Raw genomic sequence first — 22,742 nt, 5'->3', positions numbered from 1 at the left:
GTAAGTCCCAGCAGCTCTGTTCGGGGCCAGACCTTGAAGGAGGCCCGGCGGGCTCAGGGATAGACCTGGGGAATGGGCAGGAGACATCCTTGATTCGCCAAGCATTCCTGGACAGCGATAAGCCCACGGTCACGGCCAAGCCCGGAACGCAAACTGTCTTGCTCCCCATCTGCCGGTGCGTCGGCCGGAGGCTTCCAGAAGTCCGTTCTGCCATTCCCCGGCACGTATTGGCCCTCCGTCTTAAGAGGACCTCAGGAGGGGCGCCTGGGGGGGCTCAGTCGGTTGAGCGTCCGACTTCGGCTCGGGGCGTGATCTCACAGTTCGTGAGTTTGAGCCCCACCTTGGGCTCGGGCTCGCTGCTGTGAGCACAGAGCCTGTTTCGGATCCTTTCTCCCCCTCTGTCTGCTCCTCCCCTGCCTGTGCCCTCTCAGAAATAAATAAACATTAAAAAAAAAAAAAAAAAAAAGAGGGCTTCAGGTGTTGGAAAGGAAAGGCCAGCGGATCCTTAGCGAGCCTCCACGGCCAGTAGCCGGGACTGGGTTGGCAGGGAGGGGTCCCCTTAACGGACCCCTCGGCCAGAGGGTTCTGAGGGCCCCTGGCCAGGCCCCGGTTCCGCCTGCAAGCCTGGGAAAAGCATCGCTGGCTCGTGGGCCCTCCCGAGAAGGTGGCAGCCACCTTTGCTTTGTAGAGTGGAGACAGCTAAACTCTACGAAGCGGAACTCCTTTCTCTGGGGAGAGCCGAGTGAGGCATTCCTCCTCCGTTTCCTTATGTTTAAGTGGGTGCCCGTGACTGTGGCGGACGGTGATGACGATGCCGTCATCCGCCGAGCCAGCCCCAGATCCAACAGCCGAAAGCACTGAGCATTTACTTGGGTCCACGAGTCTGCAGATCAGCTGGGCGATTCTGCTCGTCTCATCCGGCCTCGGTCCCGACTCCGCGCTCAAGTGGCCAGCTCCGAGGGTCTCGGCTGGGCGCTCTTGTTGGGCGTCAGCTGGCCACCAGCTGGGGCAGCTAGATTTTCTTCCGCGATCATCTTCCACGATGATCAAGGATGTTCGTCTAGGCAGACCAGCCTGGGGTTGCTCGCACGGAGCTGGGCTCCAGGAGAGGGAACGGGAGCATTCGGGGCCTCGACTCTGTTCTGGTTGAACGTGGAGACGACTGTGGCCTCAGCTGACCCTTTGGTTGCAGCCTTTTGAGAGATCCTGGAGCAGAGGAGCAGCTAAGTTGTGTCTGGGCTCCCAGTCCACAGAAACTGTCAGATGATAAATGAGTGTTGTTTTAAGCCGCTAAGTTTGGGCCCATTTGTTACGCGGCAACAGCTAGCTGATACATACACCTCTCCCCAAACTCCTTGATGTGCAGAGCTCCTTCCCATCTGAGGTTCTCTCTGATGGGTTGAGGTGGCCCTGATGGAGACCTAAGGGCGGGAAAGGTCACTCAGTGATGTCCCAGTGGGGACTTAGTCACAAGGAAAGAAGGAGGGGACTGGGTTCCAATGCAGGGCATGGTGGGGATGGAAGTCCTACGTCACTCACTTCTGTCGTGGTGTGTAGCTTGGCGATTGGGGCCCCACTGGGGTGCGTGCAAGGATCTGGCTTAGGACAAGCAGGGAGAAGGAAGCAGGACTGCACAAACACGTGTTCAACACCGTCACCTTGGGGCAGCCACAGAAGTTACAGCAGGAATGGCCCATCTATCCCACCATCTGGCCCTCCCCCCGTCTGACGTTCGAAAGCGTGACCGAGCTGGGGACTGAGAAGGGTCTCGGGGGTCTTGGGCAATTTGAGGGAAATGTCAAGAGGGCAGCCAGTGGGAATGTGCGAGATCCGCGGGAAGAATGAAGGAGAACTGACCTGGCCCACATCCTTCCTTGGAACAGAGCCTTGGATTTCCCTGGGAAAGAGACCTCCCTGGACTTGGTTTTACTTCATGAGGTTCAGGCAGGGTTGGCTTCAGCCTGGGCACCAGGTACGGAAGCGATGACCAAGTGCAGCAGCCCCACCCATATGCCCTTGGACTCGCCTTTGCACGCCAGCCTGCTTACGGCCGAAACAGGCAACCTGCTCTCTGGAGATCTTTTCCCGGCTGCCGGAGCTCACTCGGCCCTGGGCAGGCCAGGCCAGAAGGCGGGAGAGTTAACGCAGCCCTCGGGGAGTCGGTGGGTAAATAGTGCAGCCACCTGACCCTACTGTTGGGGTAACTCCAAGGCACGGCCTCTACCGTATCCTAGAGACCCCTCCACAGCCACCAGCTCGCCAGTGGCCCTGTATTGGCCACTTCCCTTCCCATCTCACTTTCCCCTCTTCCTTGATGCTTCCTGGGATCAACCCATAAACTACCTGTCCCCTCCTGCCCCACCCCCCCAAATCCTTGCCTCAGTGTCCCTTTTTGGGGGATGCCCCATCAAAGACACCCAGTGCAGGCCAGTCAGGGGATGCTAAACCTCTGGCTTCAGTGATTGGCTCAGGGCCACCCACCATCAGAGTGAGCTCCTGGGGGGTGGGGGGAAAGTTCTGCTATGGGGGCGAAGACACTTTCCCCTCTGCCTCAGAGTTTGCGGAGCCGGTGGCAGCCTGGTCTGATCACCACGAGGGAAACGCTCCCCTGAGAATGGGAGTTCCTGGAAAGGGAAACAGATGACCCGGCCGTGATTTGAGCCCCTTGATCGCACCATGCCTGCAGCTGTCTATTTTGTTAGAATAGCTGTCTTCTGGCTTAAGAAGAATCTGGCTCCAGTCATTGTGTGTGTGTGTGTGTGTGTGTGTGTGTGTCACTTGCAGACCAAACAGTCCTGACTGCTGAAGTTCCAGAGCTGGCGAAGCTGTTCTCACAGGCACCATATGAGCTTGCTGGGGCTGCCGTCACCAAGTACTATAGACTAGGCGGCTTAAACAACAGACATTTATTTTCTCACAACTCTGGAGGCCAGAAGTCTGAGCGCAGGTGTTGGCAGGATTGGGTTTGGTTTTTGTTTTTTTTTTTTTCCCCCGAGGCCTCTCTCTTTGACTTAGAGAAGGCGCCTTCTCTCTGTGTCCCCACATGGTCTCTCCTCTGTGTGTGTCTCTGTCCAGATCTCTTCTTCTTAGAAGGACATCTGGGAGGCATTACACAAGAGCGGCTGCGTAAGCAGCTTCAGGGCTGGAGCCGGAACCAGCGGTAGAAGCCCTCCTACCTCAGCGTCAGACTTCCCGGGTTCAAATCCCGGCCCTGGAACTTGGCTGTTCTGTGGCCCCGGGAAAGTCAGTTCACCCCGCTGTGCCTCCCGGCACCCGTACGCTTATCTTATTCCTCCTCACTGAGTCACGGCTCAGCCCCGGGCACCCCAGAATTTTGCACAGCTTCTCATGACCTACAGCAGAGCCCCGACCTTTTTCACCTGGTGTTGGAGGCCTGGCGGTTTGTTCCCCCCTCTCCCCTTGATGCTCTAACGCCCTGTGTAACTTCCAGCCTCTACCCCTTTGCTCCCGCCATTCGCCCACCAAGACTTCCCCCTCCCCTCAGTTTCTCCAGGATCGTAAGGCCCAGATCAAACATTGCCTCTTCCAGGAAGCCTTCCGGGGCTGCCCTGAAAGCTCCCAGGGCCTGATGCAGGATGCATCCACTGTCACCATCTGAAGTGGTGGCAACAGTTCACGGCCCTACGGGGCAGGTTCTTTTTTGCAAAACCCACCTTGCAGACAAACACGGAGACGCCGCAATATCAACTCCCAGCCCAGCACTACGGGAGGAGCGGAGATGAGGACCCGGCCCGTGGCCCCCACGGCTGCTGCTTCTACGCCCTGCTCTCTGGCTGGTGCATCCTGCTGCTGAGTGTTTCTGTCATGGGCGGGCTGGCTGTCCTTGCCTGGGTGGCCCTGGCACGATGCCCCCTCCAGGATGCGGGAAGCTGGGCGGAGAGCGGGGGATGGAGGGATGAAGGGCGCCCGGGGTGGAGGCAGGAGGGTGGCAGGCAGCGAGGGAGGGAGGGGGCGACATTGATCATCTGCAGAGCCCTGGGCCCACGTGGCCACGTGGCCAGTGGCTTTTGTGGAGATATGTCGCTTTGCAGACTCAGCACTTGGCCGGCTTCCTGTGACCGCCGTTTCCCCAGCCTCTGCCAGGAAAAGGGCCCACCGAGCCCCCTGGTGCCGCCCGATAACCCAGCAGGGGCCTCTGCGGCCTCTGTCAGGCAGCGGCTCTCTCCTCCGTGGTGGGGAGGGCAGTGGTCCGCAGCCAGGTGGACTGGGGTTCAAGTCCTGGCTCTAGCACGCACTGGACGACCTTGGAGTGCCCTTCCACCTCCCTGCGCCTGCGCGCTCCCCTTTGTAACACCCTCCTCCAGCGGCTCAGCTCAGACGTGAACCCCGGAGGCTGGTGCCCACGTAGTAAGGGACCATCCCCGATAATAGCAATGATACAAATCACCAGAGTGGCCGGCACAGCATGGTGGCGGAGGAGGCACAGGCTTTGCGATCGCCCGTCCGTCCGTCCGTGGGTCTAAATCCCAGCTTTTGGAATTTATGGGACTCGGGGTGGGGAGGGGGGGGTGGGGGGACCACCCTGGGGCTAGCGGTTTGGCGTCTGGGGGCCTCGATGTTCTGACCTGGGCCACGGGTGCGGTGGTATTTTTCCCCTTGGGGAGGCCCGAGAGGGCAAAGGCTGCAATCCGCAGGGGGCACGGCCAGCCAGCCAGCTGGCTTCCAGAGAGAGAACATGCTGGGGTGTCAGGGGTGCGGGGTGCTCGGTGTAGTCCCCAGGGTCCTAAAACGTGGAAGAGGGGGGCCGGGGAGGGGGGAGCAGAGAGAGGACGGGGTGAAGACTCGACCAGCCTTGGCTGGCTGTGAAGATGGGAGGAGGGGCCGGGAGCCAAGGGTTGCGGGCGCCCCTGGAAGCTGGAAGACGGGCAGGAAGCGGTTCTCCCCCGGAGACTCCAGAAGGAACCCGCCCTGACTGCACCTTGGTTCTAGCCCCGCGAGAGCTGACGTCCAGAAGCGCAGGATCATGCATTTTCCTGTTATTTTACTAAAAACTTCATAACATGTGCTAATTTGTTACAGCAGCCTTAGGAAATGAATACAGGTATTGTCAGACGCGAGGGTTCGGGGACGTCGCGAGGATCCGGGGACGTCGCGAGGATCCAGGGACGTCCCTCGTTCTTTCCCTCCACCCTCCCTTCCCCAACTCCCATACTCACCTTCTTCCTCACCTGCCAATCACGGCTGGCTGGAGGGGGTGGAGGGCTGGCACTCTGTTAAAGACTACATTTCCCAGACTCCTTTGCAGCTAGCTAGCCGGGCATGGCCATGTGACTGAGTTCTGGCCAATGAGATGTTGGGAGTGGCTTCTGGGAAGATTCCTTAAAGGAGACAGTCCTTTGGAGAAAGCCTTTGTCCTGCCACCCTTCTGCCTTCCTGGGGCCGGCACGAGGGTGTGATGGTCAGCTTTGGCAATCACTTTAGATCCATGAGGAGCAACATGGTAGACGTACTGAGGAAGACACGGGTCTATGTTCTTGAAGAGCTGAGTATATCATCCCTGGATGAAGAAGCAAGCCATCCATTTATTTAGGAAACACCTAATGAACATCTTCCATATGCCACTGAGAACACGTGAACAAAACAGACACAAATTTCTGCCTTCGGGGAGCTGACGCTTGGAGGGGGTAATGAACAAATACAGTGTCAGGAAATGGTACGAGCTGGGGAGAGAAAAAAGAAAAAGGGTAAAAGAGAGACTACAGAAGGACCGATCAGCTTGGTTCTTGGCAGAAGCGCTTTTTGAATAAAGACCTTAGTGTTTTGTTGTATAAAATGAAAAAAAAAATTTTTTTCTTTAACGTTGAAACAGAATAACTTGGATTTTTCTAGAACTCGCGGCCAAAGGCGCTGCTATGAGTGTGCCTTTCTTTGCGTTCTCCTACCACGTCCCCGGGGGGGGGAAGGACTATACCCATCCTGTTTTACGGATCAGGAGACTGAGGCTGGGAGGGCGCGCTGACACGTTCGAGATCACACAGGTAATAAGAGGGGGGAGCCAGGATTTGAACCCTGTAGTAGGTGGCTGGGGGCCACAGAAGGTTTATGGAGGGCTGGGTGTAATGCAGTGAGCTGTGTGTTCTGGTGGCGAGATCAGGTGAGGGCCGGAAGGTGCGTGAAGAGACGTGTCCTACCGCCACACCTTTGCCTCTGCAGTCTCCCCTGCCCGTGATGCCTTCTTGCAATCCCAGCAGCAACCACACCTCCTCCGGGAAGCCCTCCTGGTCCCCCACTACCACTGGCTCATCATGCCCTGCGGCTGAAAGCTCAGAGTGTCTGGGGACAAGTCCCTCCTCCTTCCCCAGCCTCTGTGCCATCATGTTTATGCATCGCTCTGGAAAAACCTGATTACATTCCAGCCTGACCTTCTCCCCCGTCGGCGGGGCCCATTACCTCGTCAATCACACGGCTCAGAGGGGGGAAAATTATTTTATCTTTAACGATACTTAAAACTGCTCAGCAGGGCCATCACGGGGAGTGGGCACGGGCGGCCGCTGGGCCGTGAGCTCTGTGTCCCAGGGGCTTATGATTTGCTCTCTGCCTGCCTTCCAGAAACTGCTTGAACCTTCCTATTTGTAGACTTAATAATTCTCCCCGCTCTGGGGCCACCCCATCTCCAAATGGGGCACATGCCTCCCTATTGTGCACGTTCTCTCCCTTTCTGCCTTGACTCAGTCTCTCTGACCCTGTCTTTCTGACTCCCTCTATGGCTGTCTCTCTTTTTGTCTCTGTTTTCAACACCCTGTAACGGAGATAGTGCAGTCATACCCATTTACAGTTCTGGAGACCGATGCACAGAGAGGCAAGGCTCTTTTTTCAAGGGTGCACAGCAATAATAACAAGGCTGAACTGGGGAAATTTGAAGCTATGTCCATTTGTCACCAGACCTGGTCCCTGCCGCCGGTCTAACCTGTCTCTGCATAGGAAGGAAAGCCCGTAATCCCTTCCCTCTGAAAGGAGCTTAGGAGTCTTGAAGGCTTTGGAAGGCTCAGACCCCAGGGTTGGGTTTGAGTCTGAAGTCAGCCCCTATGTGACCTTGGGCAGGCCTTGAACATCCTCTTGCCTCTACTTCCTCATCAGGTGAATGGGGCCTCTTGGGTGGGTCTGTTGGGAACTGGGATCCTGACCATCGTGGTAGGACTGTCAGATAAAATACAAAATGCCCGGATAAATCACAAAGAATTCTCCATTAAGCGTAAGTGTGTCCCTGAAAAATGCAGGCCCAGTCCCGTCCCCGTCCCTCCTGCCCCCGGGGCGGCCCCGCCAGCCACCCCATCGTGGCCCATCCCCAAGCCTGGTGCCTCCTTTCTCCAGGTGTCAATACCTCCCGTTCTAAATTTTGCCCCAGAAATCAATTAGGGCCCCGGGCAAGTTGATTATAAATCAGCTATTTTCATAATTGTTATGTCTTTAATAAATCAAAGCTGCGCCCGTCGCCGGCAAAAATGGAGCTGTTCCCTGGGGGTCATCAATTACCCAGGGGAAGACAGGGCCGCGTCCACGCTCCCCCGTCCTCCACCCGATCCGGGGGCGCAGCCGGCCAGCCAGGGAGCTCCTGGACCCGGGCCGGGCTGTTCCATTACGAAATTGCTTAAGCAGCGTTTTAAATAACAAAAAGGGATATCATTTCATTTTTTCGCCACGTGGAGATCAATACGCTGTCCTTCAGATGGCATGACGGATCATCTTGGCTAGCTTCTCCGAGTTAATCCAATTTCCCTGGGTCTGGCGGCTATGGGGCCTGCCAGCATGGCCCAGCCCGAGATGCATGGGCTCCCCGGGCCTTCCCGGCCCGGCCCCCCCCCCGAGTGCCGCGGGTACATAGGACAGTGCGGGAAGCGGGGAGGTGGACAGGGTTCTCACCCAGGGACAGTTCTGCCCCCGCCACCCCAGGGGACGCTGAGTGACGTCTGGGGACATCTGTGGGTGTCACATGGGGGGAGCGCCTGGCACCGAGTGGGTGGGGGCCAAGGATGCTGGCCCCAGAGAATGAGTGTCAGCAGCCCCGGAGGTGGAGAAACCCTGCCTTTGGGGGCCTCTCATGGAGGGCAGTTGGGGGTACCCCATCTTCTCTTCTGAGCCCTGTGTCCTGATTATTCCAAAGCTGGGAGGGACCGGGCATGCTGTGGTGGTGGGGAGACCCGGGCTCGAGTCCTGTGTCTGTGGCCGACGGTTGTAATCCAGAGAAAGTGGGCCATTTATTTCTTCCACCATCACGCGTGCCCTCTGGGTCCTCGGATCCTGGAGTCAGTGGTTCAATCCAGCTGCTATGCATTGAGCACTTACGGTATACCAAGCACCGTGCTAAGTGCTGGGAATCCAGCCCCGGAGATGATGGAGAAAATGCCTGTCCTCGTGTGGTTGAAATTCTAGTCAGGGGAGGGAGAGTCAGAGTGTAAATAAGAAAGGGAAGATGGTGATTTCAGAGCTCAGTGGAGGAAATAAAATGGGAAAGGACGGGGCTGGGCGGGAGGGGGCCGGTGGTCGTGAGCAGCTAGGACAGGGAAGTCGCAGGGCTGTGTATCAGTCAGGGTTCTGCAGAGAAGCAAAACCAATAGGACGTATACGTGTCTAGAAGGAGATTTGTCGTAAGGAATTGGCTCGCACGATCACCGAGGCTGACGAGTCGTCCTGTCTGCTGCCTGCACGCTGGAGCCCCAGGAAAGCAGGTGGTGTAAGCCCCAGTAAGCCCCAGGGAGGGCAGGAGAAGAGGGATGTCCCAGCTCAACCAGTCAGGGAAAGAGGGAGGGAGGGAGGGAAAAGGGGAGGGAGGGAGGGGGATGGGAAAGGAGGGAGAATTCTCTTCTTGTGAATGAACCATCACAGGAGGCTACTCTGAGGACGTGATGTTGCAGCAGGAGCCCTGGCGGGGGGGGGGGGGGGGACGGTCGCGGGGAGGACAGGATCTGGGGGACCAGGGCAGTCCGAGAACCAAGGCAGGGGTGCGGCTTTAAGGGCCGTGTGTGAGCGGCCTCTGCTGGCGAGAGGCGGCATCGCAACCTTGCTCTAGTGGCCCCGCGGAGGAGGACAGAGCCAAAAACGGGTCGGGCTTCGCGTGGCTCCGGGGGTGGGGGGCAGAGTTAGGGGAATGCTCTGTAACAGGCACGAATCCTTCAGTCTGGGAAGGCTGTTGCTTTCGATTATTCCTGTGACCGTTGTGACAAAGTATCACAGACGGGCACACGTGTATTCTCTCACAGTTCTGGAAGCTACAGGTCTGGAATCAGGGTGTTGGCAGGGCCCTGCTCCCTCCAAAGTCTCCAGAGGAAGAGCCTTCCGGCCTCTTCCAGCTTCCGGTGGCCCCGGGGCATCCTTGGCGTCTGGGGGCAGACCTCCCGTCCCTGCCCCCACCCTCCCACGGGCGTCTTCCCTGAGAGTCTTCATGTGACACTATCCTCTTGGGTGTGGGCCCAGCTCTCCGCCTCCCCCTTCTCGCAAGGACACCACTCACCCTGGACTTGGGCCCACCCCTAATGACTTCATTTAACTCAATTATGGTGGCCAAGACTCGATTTGCAAATAAGGTCATGTTCACGGGCATTGGGTGTTAGGACTTCAGCATAACTTTTTGGGGGGGACACGATTCAACCTATAACGCCTGGCTTTGGGACTTCCTCCTTCTGTGGGCAAGCTACTTTGACCTCGCTGAGCCTCAGTTTACTCATCTGTAAAATGGGGTTGATAAGAGCACCATGGTGCTTAAATGGCAGCAACACGGCGAAAACAGAGAGCGCGGAGCCTGGCGCAAGTTGCCCGAACTTCTACTCACAGAGACATTCCCCCCGCCCCACCCCAGTTCACTAGGCTCTTCTGTAATTTGAGAGAGGAGGGAGGAGTTTGGAGAGAGTCTAGGGGCAATAAGGAGGGAGAGGGAGAGGTGGATGGTCCCAGGAGGGCAGAGCTGGCCCACTGGAATTTGAATAATTTGTGGTGAGTTGAATAAAGGTACTATTTCTGGTTTTTAAAATATCTATTTATCTGGGGGGGCACCTGGGTGTCTCAGTTGGTTGAGCGTCTGACTTCACCTCAGGTCATGATCTCACAGTTTATGGGTTTGAGCCCCACGTGGGGCTGTGTGCTGACAGCGTGGAGCCTGGAGCCGCTTTGGATTCTGTGTCTCCCTCTCTCTCTGCCTCTCCCCTGCTCGTGCCCACATACTCTCTCTCTCTCACTCTCAAAAATAATAAATAAACATTAAAAAATATTTATTTTTGAGAGAGAGACCGAGGGTGAGTGGAGGAGGGGCAGAAAGAGAGGGAGACAGAATTGTTATAGATGCATATAGATGCTAAGGTTGATGAAAATAAGTAGAACAGGGCAGATACAAGTGCAGCCAGTTCGTGAATCTTCTTTCTCTCCTCCCCCCCCCCATCCCCTTAGCTGTCAGCAGCTCCCCCTTCAACCCTTAGGGAAGCAGATTTAGGATGAATGTGACAGAGGGAAGAGAGAGAAGGAACCTGGATTCTTGCCGACCTGTTGGAACACTGGATCAAACCCTCCCTGAAGTCCACCCTACTTCTCAATTAAACACAAACCTGGCCCAGCTTTGCCTTGTAGGCTACTGAGGTTGGAGGAAATTCAGGGAACCCACAGACTCGGCGGGACAAAGGATGGCAAACTGTGGAATGGGTGTTTCTCTGGCACTACCTCTGACTTGCTGTGCAGCATAAGGTAAGTGCTTTGCTATCTCTGGGCTCCAGTTTCCTCAACCATAAAAATGGGATCAGAGTCCCTATTCGGCAGGGTTGTCTTGCGAGGTGGGTGAGCAAGCATGTGTGGGGTGCCTCATAAGGAGGTTAGCATACAGCAGGCACTCAGTACATGCATGTGTTGTGGTTACAAAGGCTGTTTGTAGGATTCCAGTTCTCGTCTTGCGAGGAACGGGGTATGATTGTATGCTGCTGCTATTATGGGTTGGACTGTGTCTTCTTCAATTCGTATGTTGAAGCCCTAAGCCCCAACACCAGAGAAGGCACCTTTATTTGGAAACAGGGTCATTGCGGATGTGATTAATTAAGATGAGGTCATACGGGAGCAGGGTGGACCCTTAATGCGCTGTGACCGATGCCTTTATAAAAAAGGGGGAATTTGGACACAGAGACGTGCACACAAGGGAAAGGCTATGTGACGTTTGGAGTTCTGCTGCCACGAGCCAAGAAGCTACCAGAAGCTGGGAGGGAGGAACAGATCCTTCCCTAGGCCTTCAGAGAGAGTAGGGGCCTGCCAACACGGTCAGCTTGGGCCTCTGGCCTCCAGAACTGCGAGGCACGAACTTCCTGTTGTCTGAGCCACCGGGCTGGTGGTACCTTATTACCGCAGCCCTCGCAAACTCCTACACCCGCCTTTTGTTTGTTTTTAAAGATATTATTTTTTAAGTCTTATTTATTCATTTTGACAGAGAGGAAGAGAGTGCGAGCAGGGGAGGGGCAGAGAGAGGGGGGCAGAGAGAGAATCCCAAGCAGGCTCCCTGCTGCCAGCACAGAGCCCCATGTGGGGCTTGATCTCATGAACCCTGAGATCAGGACCTGAGCCGAAGTCAGGAGTCAGACGCTTACCCGACTGAGCCACCCAGGCCCCTAAACCTTCGCTGTCTTAAAGCCACGAAGAATTCGGGATTTGCTCTCGTTACGACCGTTGTGTAGACCCCTTGAAGACGTAGCGGCTGAAAATAATAATATATTGCTGCCTTTAGTTTTGTGGGTCAGGAATTTGGAGGCCATGTAGCCGGGTAGCTCTGGCTTGCGATCTCTCACAAGGTCACAGTCAAGCTGTTGGTTGGGGCTGTCTCATCTGAAGGCCCGACCGGGGCTGGAATAGCTGGCTGGAAGCAGGCTTTCCCACACGGCTGCAGGCAGAGGGCCTCAGTTCCTCGACATGCGCGCAGCGCCTTAGCTCTGCTTCAGCTTCCTCTCAATATGGCTGCTACATTCCCCTCAATATGGCGGCTACATGCCCCTCAATATGGCGGCTACGTCCCCCTCAATACGGCGGCTACGTCCCCCTCAATATGGCGGCTACCACCCCCCAGCGCGGTTGATGCAAGAGAGAGCAGCGAAGAAGTTGCAGTGTCTTTTATGACGCACTGATGCTTCCGCTGTTTTCCACGGCTACCACAGGAGTCAGCCTGAATCGGTGCAGGAGACTCACAAGGTCATGAAGGCCAGGGCCTGTCTCCATAAGGTCACTTGGGACTGTGCCACCGGCTCGCCCTGCCTGACAAAAGCCACCGCAGCACTGGCTGGCCGGTGAGCTTGGGAAGATGGCTTCTGCCTGGTGAACCTGAGTTTTCCCATCTGTGAGATGACGGGGCATCGTCGTAGGCAACGTGGGGGAGCCTGCAGGGGAAGGGGGACTCCCCACGAGGTAAACTGAGTCCACTGACTCCTTTTCACAACTGGAGACGCATTCCTGGGAGAAAAGGCCTCCTTCTACCCCTCTCCTGGTTGCCTGAATTAAAGATTTGAACCCAGAAATCTTGGCCAGGAGACCCAAAGGTGCTGTACCTGGGGGCTAAGTTCGTAGGGTCTGGAATGAGGTCCACAGTCAAGTCCCAGCTCTATCACCCACCGGCTGTGTGACCTTCTGCCAGAGGAGGGACGTCTCTGAGTCAAGTCGTGAAAGGGTGCTAACAGCGGTACCTACTTCACGCGGGAGCTGAGGATTGAAATCCCACCTCATCACAGACCAGAGGACCTACTTTGCTCCTTCCTTCCTGGCCGGGCTCACAGGAAGCAGTGCTAATGTCGGCTGGGGTCCTAAGGATCCCGGAGTCCCCTCCAATAATTTTCCAGCCTGGGACGCTGAGGCCTGGAGAAGGGCAGACAAGAGTGGGCTTGGGCAGCAGACAACTTCCTGACCTCTCTTTGCTCTGACCCCACGGCTGTGCTGTCTTTGGACAGGACATTTCTGCCAAGGAATTAGGGGGAGAGGGTGGTTGGGGGGGGTGGTGGTGGAACAGGCCTGCCAGGTGTGGGCAAAAACCTGGGGGCGGAAAGACTTGGGGAATTTGGGGAAGAGGCTGGGATTCGATCTCAGAAGAGAGAGTGGACTTTGACTCTTGAGGCCCAGCTGGAATGCTGGATCAGGCCACTCTTGAAGTCCACCCTCCTGCAATAAATTCAGACCTGGCCCCGCTTTGCCTCGTGGGCTGCTGGGGTCGGGGGACATTCAGAAAACCCACAAACTCAGGGGGAAGAGAGATGGAGAGGGGTGGCGGAGCAAGCTTGTCCCCTGGGCTGTGTGTCAGGTCGATCCATTTGGACTGAAGTCTTGGGCAGCTGAGAGCCACGGAAGGTGTTGGAGCACAGACCTGACGCCCTTAGATCCTTCAATGATTCCACTTTTCTTTCTCTGTCTCGCTTGCAGAAGGCCTCAGGCCCAGAGCCGGCCGGCTGGGACCCCCCAGTCCCCCCACATCCCCCCTAAGACTGGCTGCTGGGCTATCATCCCTGCGGGAGAGCCTGGGAACCGGAGACGAGAATGACCCGTGATTGTCGCGGAGGTCTCTGCTCTAATTTCCCAGAATGGGTTTTGAGCGGCTAATGCGGCCCCCGCTGGGCAGGAGATAGAGCTCCCGGCAGGGCCTCCCAGACTAGAGCTGCAGGTTCCTCCTCTGCCGAGGCCTTAACCCTAACCAGCTCACTCGCTGCCCGGGGCCCCTGGAAACCTCCAGGACCTCACTCGCTGCCCCCCCGGGGCCCCTGGAAACCTCCAGTCCTGGGAGCTTTGAGGGGCGAGGGCGGGGCAGGACCCCTGTTCTTTGGGACCCTGCCGAGCCAGCATGGGTCTGTCGCCCCAGGCCCCATAGCGGGACTTAGGTTGTTCGGGGTCTAGGATCTCGAGGTGGTGGGCCTGGGAGGGGCCCGGCCTCTTTCGGGGATGGATGTGGAAACTGAGACCCAGCGTGGGGCCGCCTGGAGTCGGGGCTCGGCCTGGTTCCGACGGACCCCAAGTGGGCACCAGGGCAGCGTTTGTGGAAGGAATAAAGGAATTCCTCCCTGGCGCGCACGGGTGGAGTCCAGACACTGTGACAGTCACTGTGGTTCTCTTTGTGGTCATGACCTTGTCCCTCCAGAAACTAGGTGGGGGCACTGGGGATAGGTGGCTTCTCTCCCAGCCCCCCGCCCCAGGCCGGGCAGGTGTGGGGACAGAAGGGGGAGGGGAGCTACGTGAGTGATTCTGTGGGGCACTCCGTGTGTGAGGCGGGAGCCAGGACAAGGGTGGGGACGGTGTGGGGGGCCCAGCGGGGTCATCCTGTGGGGGGTGGGGTAGCCAAGGTGAGGTCTCGGGCGGGGCAGGGGCTTGGTCAAGAGGGGACTCCGGGGTCTGCCCAGGGCCGTGTGGGAGGTGAGGATCATTTTATCCTCCCCAAACCCTCAAAGGTCAACTTCAAGTTTCTTTCTTTCTTTCTTTCTTTCTTTCTTTCTTTCTTTCTTTCTTTCTCTTCCTTCCTTTCTCTTCTTTCTTTTCTTTCTTTCTTTCTTTCTTTCTTTCTTCTTTCATTCTTTCTTTTCTTTTTTTCTTTCTCTTTCTTTCTCTTCCTTCCTTCCTTTCTTTTTTCTCTTCCTTCCTTCCTCTTTCTTTCTTTCTTTCTTTTTCTTTCTTTCCCTTCCTTCCTTCCTCTTTCTTTCTTTCTTTCTTTCTCTTCCTTCCTTTCTCTTCTTTCTTTTCTTTCTTTCTTTCTTTCTTCCTTTTCTTTTTTTCTTTCTCTTTCTTTCTCTTCCTTCCTTCCTTCTTTCTTCCTTCCTTTCTTTTTTCTCTTCCTTCCTTCCTCTTTCTTTCTTTCTTTCTCTTCTTTCTTTCTTTCTTTTTCTTTCTTTCCCTTCCTTCCTCTTTCTTTCTTTCTTTCTTTCTTTCTTTCTTTCTTTCTTTCTTTCTTTCTTTTCCTTCCTTCCTTCCTTCCTTCCTTCCTTCCTTCCTTCCTTCCTTCCTTCCAGATAAAAGCCCACATCCTCCCAGCAGCTCACAAGGTCCTGTATGAGCTGCTCCCCTAACCTCCCTGCCCTTCCCTCCCCCCACCTCCCCGTAGCTCACTCTGCTCCAGCCACATGGACCTTCTCTGCGTTCTTCCAACATACCGGGCATGGTGTTGGCCCCGGACCTTTGCACGTGCTATGCCCTCTGCCCAGATAGCCATATGGCTGGCTCCGATCTCAACTTTCAGCTCTCTTAGCTCAAATATCACCTCCTCTAGGAGGCCCTCCGTGATGTCCCTGACTCATCCGGCATTCCTGAGTTTCTCGACTTCGTCGTTCTATCTCTTTTAGCCCTGAGCTTATCGTCGTCTGACATTTCCTTGTTTGTGTATTTGCTGACGCGGCCCTTAGCCGTCTCTCCCGTTGTAGTCCAATGACTGCACGAGGGCTGGCGGTGAGACTCTTGGCCGCCACCCCATCCACAGTGCCTAGGGTTTACCACCTGGCACACAGTCGGTGCTCAATTCATACCTGTCGGTGGAAGGATGGGCCCTGCCTTCGGGGCACCTTGAATCGATAATTCAGAATGAACCAGGTAATGACCTTGGGAAGAGCGCACTCGCTTGCACGGGATCACATGTGGTGGGTAGCGGGAGCCCTCACCTGTGAAATGGTCTCTTTCGGTGCTTCTGATGTGTCCTCAGGTTTCGCTTTCTCCTGGGGCCTCGCTGGGCTGCAAATGACCGGGGTCTCGCTTGCACCTGAGATGCTCCAAGCGCCCGGGACTGGACGCCTGGCGGGGAGTTACCCCAGGGGCTCCACGGGGTGCCGGGGGTGTAACGGTGACAAAGCCAGAGACACGGTTGTCTAGGGTGCTGACTGGGTGCCAGGGGACACAGCGGGACTCAGATGGGCGCGGCCCCCACCCTTAAGGCCTCACCACGAGCAGGCGGTGACGGCAGAGCACCCTCCACGCGGTAACGGGGGAAGCTTAGGCACGGTGGGAACCCCGTGGGGCTTCCCGGTGGAGGTGTCTTCTAGGCCGAGACCTGGAGGGAGAAGAGTGTGTCAGTTGGGTGGAGGTTTGGGGGGAAGCGTGTTCTGGGTGGATACAGAAGCCAGGGTTCAACCAGCCCAGCCCCCTGCCTGCAGGCCCAGCCGCTACCCTGGGCTTCTCCCCTGGGCACCCCGGTGGCTCTATCCTCAGGACCCAAGCTGGCTTCCGTGTCTCCCCTCAGACCCGCTCCTCCTCTGGTGGCCCGAGGTGGCCCCATCGCCCCGTCCCTGAGTTGGAGACCTGGATGTCAGCCTTTCACTCCATCCACGCCTGTCCGCCCCCCGGGTTCTGCCTGTCCTCCTTCCAAAGCCTCTCTTCCATCAGTCTCCTCCTTTCTGCCTCCACCGGGGCCCCCACCTCCGCCTCCTCCCTGGTCCCCCAGCATCCCTCATGCCCCCTCCAATTACCCGAGGGAGTGACGGTCTCCCCGGCCCCCCCCTGGGAATTTGTTGCAGCCCCTAAAATGCCCTCTCTTGGCTCCTTCCGACACGTCCTTCAGATCTTTGCTCAGAGTCACCTCCTCCAGGAAGCCTTCTGTGATGCCTCCCCTCACCGGGTCAGGCCCCCTTGTCCTGTGCACCTGCCTCCCAAATTAGCCCCATCGCCCTATTTTTCAGCCTGTCCGTGTCCTTACACAAGGGCGAGCATTAAAAAAGAACAAAAATCCGTCCCGGTCTCTTCTGTGTCCCCTATACTCTGCATGGGCTCAAGCACACAGCAGACGCTCAATAAATATCTACTGAAGGAAGAGATACCCACTGGAGCGACAGCACGGGGTCAAATCCCTGCCTCCCACCTCTCCCTGGCCCCTTGCAGCGCTCAGTTCCACGGGAGCGGGGCGTCTGTGTCCCTACAGGACGGACACCGGACGGGGCTGGAGGGGACGTTTGGAAGGACCGGAGCCCGTGGGCAGAACAGAAGAGCAGGGAGCAGAGGTCCAGGATTTGGGTTGCAGATCCCGCAGGGCCTCCCCCTCCCCCGCCGCCTTTCCACAGACTGCTTCTCTCCGGCTTGAACCCAGAACCGGGGCCCCCCACCAGCAGGATTTGAATCCGCACTTTCTTCAGCAGCAGAAGAAAGGCAATCCTCATGCAACAGCCTCCTTCCGTTGCCTCAAGGGACTGAACAAGTGTGCGTTATCGAATAGACCTGCAAACAGAGTCGGGATTAATTCTGCCCTTGTCATTGGGGCTTCGGTGCCCCCTCCTGCACCCCCCCCCCCGTCGTGAGCGGATCCTGGGGCGAGGCTGCGAGATCAAGCCCGTTCGTTTCTTGACAACACGAGACTCCCCAGCCAGGAAGGCGGCAGAGCCGGGGGTGGGGGTGGGGGGGAGGGGAGGGGTGCAGAGTCATTAGGGGCGAGTTTTGAGCCTGTGGTATCTGCCTTCCTGTGCTTCCAGCCCAGAGTGGGTCACGAATGGAGTCGCTTCCTCCTCACCCAAGTCTGTGAACGGTTCTTACCGTTCTCCCCATTTTTCAGCTGGGTTTGCTCACAGGTTCCCCCCTTCAGGGAGGGCCTCCCTGACCCCGTTTCACTGCATCGAACCAGGGTCACGGATATCCCCCCATGCTTGGTGTCCGTCATCCTGCCCATGGGTACAGGGCCCACGTGAGTCTTGGTCCCTCTGAATATTTGGCGTTAAATGGTTGAGCAACACTTCTCCAGGGCCCTAAGAGCCGAGGTGGACGATTGATCCCCATTTTACAGATGGGGACACTGAGGCCCCCTGATGCCAAGGCTTTGCCCAGACCCTCTATTCTGACTCCCTCGGGGCCACGATCCCTCAGAGGGTGGGCGTGGCGGGCAGGACCTCTGATTATGTCCCTTACACGGCAAAAGGGACTTTGCAGACGGGATCAAGGTAAGCATTTTCAAATGGGGGTTATCCCGGGTTACCCAGGGGCCAAAGGCATCACCAGAGCCCTCCCAGGAGGGAGTCAGGAGGGTCAGGGTCAGAGAGGATGCGCGGCCAGAAGCAGAGGCCGGAGGGATAGGTGTTAAGGACGAAGGGGGCGTGGCCTCTGGAAGCGGGGGGGGGGGGGAAGGCCGCCCCTGCCCCCCCCACTGCTGCACCCCCCCATGAACCAGCCCTACCCCCCCCACCCCCACTCCCGCCCCCTCCCGGGATGAACCAGCCCTGCCCACGCCAGGGGTCAGCTCCAGGAGATTCTTGGCCTTCTTACTTTCAAGAACTGGGCAATGACAGGGGCGCCTGGGTGGCTCCGTCCGTTGCGCGTCAGACTTCAGCTCAGGTCATGATCTCGGCGGTTGGTGAGTTCGAGCCCCACCTCGGGCTCCGTGCCGACACCGTGGAGCCTGCTTGGGATTCTCTCTCTCTCTCTCTCTCTCTCTCTCTCTCTCTCTTTTTCTCTTCCCCTCCCCTCCTTGTACTTGCGCGCTCTCTCTCTCTCTCTCTCTCAAAATAAGTAAATAAATAAAACTTAAAAGAAAAAAAAAGAACCAGGAGGCAACAAACTTTCGGTGTTTCACTGAGCCGTGGTCCTCGGCTACAGCATCCGGGAAGCTTTCACTTTTCACGGGGCGGCTCTGACAGCCTTTCCTCCTCGAAATACCGGTGAGGACAGGCTTCATTCGCTCTAACCCGTCCCGGGGTAAAGGGTATTTGTGCGGAAGGGTGGTGGGTGCCCGGGGTGGCCTGGTCTGCCCTGATCCCCGCCCTGCTCCCCCCTGCCCTGTGACCCTGGCCGGGCCATACCCGCCAGCCACCGAGCAGCCTCTGTGCTCCCATCTGAGAAACGGGCGCGGTACAGCGCCTGTGTGTCCCCAGTGAAGACTTCATCCCATTGGGGGCTGGAACTGCCTAGTCATGTGACCATCTGTGAGCCCCCCCCCCGCCCCCCGAAAGGCTGGGACCTTCTGCCTTGGTCGCTGCTCTGTCCCCAGTGCCCAGCACACAGCCTGGCACACGGAGCTCAACCAATCTTCTGGCTTGAATAACTGCATGAGTCAACATACACTGGATGAATTATTGTTATAGAAAAGGTCCAGAGGGGGAGGAGGGGCTCCGGAGGCCATGTGGGACCGAGCCTTGGGACGATGTTGCCGCGGTGGCTTTTGTTCTCCATCTGGACGCCCTGACCAGCCTCTGGTAAGGAGCCCCTGAACTGAGGGCTTACGTCTCCATGGCTGGGTGGCTTTGAGCAAGTACCTTCCACTCTCTAAGCACTCCTAGAGAGTACAGCCCTCCAGGCTGGGAACAGAAAGGGCTGATTATTGGCAAGGCACAGAGAGGGCAGGTGGATTCCTCAAAGTCACACAGCAAGTCACAGAGAGAGAGAGAGAGAGAGAGAGAGAGAGAGGAGGCTGGCGCCCGGGGGGGGGGGGTCTCTGCTTCCCAAACCCCCATCCAACTTTGGGCCAATGCCCATCCCCCCTGCCCCCCCTCCCCCGCCACCTCCCTTCCTTCTCCAGGCCTGGGGAGCGTTGATGGCGGTCTCCCGGGCACGGGTTAATGAAGGTCTGGCAGCGAGATCTTCGTGAAGACAGGCCCGATGAGTGTGTTTCTGTGAATATCTCAGCGCGCTGCGGCAGGGGCCAAGTGCGCCCGCCCAAGGCCGCGCCCCGACCCCCCACCCCTGCCCGCCCTGCACCCCTCGTCCGCCTTTGTCAACATCTCCAAGGGCCAGGTGAAAATCCCCTTCTGCGAAACCGCCGCCCAAAGCTGGGAGAAGCTCTTTTATTTTACCTTCCATATTTATTTATTCTCGCCACCCCCCCCCCCCTCCTCCCACAGCTCCGGGAGGAAGCGATTAACGCAGACAAGGCCAAGAAAAGAGGAACAAAGGCGCCCGCATTCGGGGCCGGAGCCGGAGCAGAATGAGGGATTTTCAGGCGAGGATGTGGCAGCAGAAGTGGAACGTGGAATCCTCGGACTGAAAGGAAGCCCGTTCGGGCGGAGGATTCCACCAGCTTCGGGCACAAAGGCAGCGACGCCCGGGGCCTCCTGGCAAAGCCGCGGGCACCTGCTCCCTTTTCAGAGGCCACAATAAGGGTAGTTAAGCTCCCGCCCCCGGCCTCCTGGAACCCAGGGGGCTCAGCTGTCCCGGGAGTTGCAGGGACACGAGGTGGGGGGGGGGGGCAGCAGGAGGGTCTCTCAGCTGAGAGGGAGGCTTGCAGTCAGAAGAACCCGGATCCGACACCGAAGGGTCGCCTGGCTTGGGTTGGGATCCCGGCTCTGCTCTCCCGCGGCGTTTCCGAAGCACCTGCTACGGCACCGGCTCCTGCGCTAGGCCCCGGGGACCCAGCAGCCAACAGGACACAGGCCACCTGCCTGGCCCTTGCATGGCTGACCTCCTAACAGGGTGTGTGGCCTTCGTGACTGTGCGGCTCTGGGCCTTGGTTTTCCGTCTCTGGAAGATGGGCTGCTTGCTGTTTGTGCCCACCGCCCGGGGAGTTAAAACAGAAAAGCCCCCGGAAAAGCCTGGTGCAGTCAGTGTCCCTAAATAGTAGCTGGCGTCAGGGGCCCCCCACCCCACCTCAGCCCTGCTGACATCGACCTGGGGCCAGGTCACTCTGTGGGGGGGGGGCGTCGTCCTGGGGTGATTGAGCAGCATCTCCGGCCCCCCACCCACGTGATGCTGGGAGCTCCCTCAACCCAGCTGTGACAGCGACAAATGTCTCCAGATAGCTCCTGCTGTCCCCTGGGGGCGAGGGGGTGGACAGACTGCTCCCACCCCGCCCTGCCCCTGCTGCTTTACATTGTTACTCTTTCTTAGTAAAGGCTCCTCGGGCCAAAGCATGTGCCCCTGGCTTAAATACTTCCAGATGCTGTCGGTGCTCGTGGCATTTTCACCCCAAACGGCAACACTGTCTGTTGTAAGGAGGAGCCTCCCCACCCCCAGAGGCTCGCCCGCGGCCCCTTTGCGGTTTCTGCCCCCACACCCCCGCCTGGGGGGGGGGGACTGGGGGGGTGGCCCGGGCTCCCATGGGGGTCCCTGTCACAGGCTGGGGACGGGAGGGGACAAAGTAGTAGGAGTGGGGGGGGTCTCGTCCTGCAGATGGCGAGCTTTAGAGAGGGGTGGGGCTGTTTGAGAGCCTGATGTCTGAGATCCGCCCCTCGCTCCTCCCACTCCAACACATGAATTCATTCATTCATTCGCGCATTCACTCATTCACTCACTCACTCACTCATTCACTCACTCATTCATTCACTCACTCACTCACTCATTCATTCACTCATTCACTCACTCATTCACTCATTCATTCACTCGTTCACTCACTCATTCATTCACTCACTCATTCACTCATTCATTTACTCACTCATTCATTTACTCACTCACACTCATTCATTCATTCACTCACTCATTCCTTCGCTCATTCATTCACTCATTCACTCACTCATTTACTCACTCATTCATTCATTCATTCACTCATTCACTCACTCATTCACTCATTCATTCACTCGTTCACTCACTCATTCATTCACTCACTCATTCACTCATTCATTTACTCACTCACTCATTCATTTACTCACTCACTCATTCATTTACTCACTCACTCATTCATTCATTCCCTCATTCACTCACTCATTCACTCATTCATTCATTTGCTCATTCATTCATTCACTCACTCATTCACTCACTCACTCATTCATTCACCCACTCACTCATTCACTCATTCACTCACTCATTCACTCGTTCACTCACTCATTCACTCGTTCACTCACTCATTCACTCGTTCACTCACTCATTCACTCACTCATTTGCTCATTCATTCATTTGCTCATTCATTTACTCACTCACTGACTCATTCATTCACTCATTCGTTCACTCACTCACTCACTCATTCATTCACTCATTCGTTCACTCACTCATTCACTCACTCATTCATTCATTCTTTACCTCTTCAGTGACATGATCTATTCTGGGCACTGGGGACACCAGCTCACGGTCTGGGGAGGGGGGTGGAGGGACACGTGACTGGGCAGTTACAACCTGGGTGCTGAGAGCCACAATGGGGGGCAAGAAGGCCGCGGGAGGAGGCAGGGGCTGGGACCCGGAGCAGAGGGCGGGGTCTGTAAGTAGGGCAGTGGGGCCAGGTGGGGGCCCAGGCAAACATCAGGGTGTCCCTGAGATGGGAGCAGGTTTGGGGCCACGCTGAGGTCTGATGCCCCGACAGGAGTCCCTCCAGGTCTGTGTGTCGTGTCGGGGAGCCATGCAAATGGGCCCCGAGCAGGCCGACAGCCCGAGTGACGGGCCTTTATTAGCTGGAGAGCCTCGTGGGTTTAAAATAGCATCGTGAAGGCAACAAAAGCAATTTGCCTTCTGAATTTTCATTCTGAACGGATGATCTGCTTTTAATCAAGCAAGGCGTCCCAAAATGCTCTTAATTACCCAGAGTCAAGGGCTCGGCAGTAATTTCGATGTCGACTTTCAGGCAGGCGTGATTTGGTTTTCACGAGACAGGTTCTGGGGAAGCGTGGCTGGCGGAGAAGGGTGTCGGGGGGACGTTGGGACGGGCAGGCAGGGGGCCGGGGCCGGAGGCAGGCCTCAGGCTCGGAGGTCAGCCTCAGGCGTGATGGCGCGGCCTTGGCCAAGTCACTATCCCTCTAGAAGCCTCAGTTGCCCCTTTAAAAACGCAGAGAGTGCTGGTGCCCGCGTGGTGAGGATACCGGGAGACAGTGCCTGAAACTTCTTCGCTTCGGGCCGGACGGTCCATTCGCTCATTCAACCACACCTGTCTTGGGCACTGGGCGCTCTGCGGTGACCAAGATAAGCCACGTCCTGCCTGC

The 22,742-nt window shown here is 57.1% G+C and overlaps 1 protein-coding gene across 1 annotated transcript in view; it reads left to right on the top strand.

Moving 5' to 3' along the window:
- Nucleotides 1-1,983: 1,983 nt before the first annotated feature.
- Nucleotides 1,984-22,742, top strand: part of ZNRF4 (zinc and ring finger 4) — a 41,173-nt gene continuing 20,414 nt past the window's right edge. The window contains 3 exon segments of the mRNA XM_047097711.1: nucleotides 1,984-2,162; nucleotides 3,452-3,518; nucleotides 3,682-3,829. Coding sequence (XP_046953667.1) covers nucleotides 1,984-2,162; nucleotides 3,452-3,518; nucleotides 3,682-3,829 — 394 coding nt within the window.

Source organism: Lynx rufus, unplaced genomic scaffold (assembly GCF_022079265.1).
Source record: "Lynx rufus isolate CCGP_SWC_20201006 ecotype Redwood Valley unplaced genomic scaffold, mLynRuf1.p SCAF_4, whole genome shotgun sequence".
NCBI classification, from domain to species: domain Eukaryota; kingdom Metazoa; phylum Chordata; class Mammalia; order Carnivora; family Felidae; genus Lynx; species Lynx rufus.
This window is presented reverse-complemented; position numbering and strand designations above follow the sequence as displayed.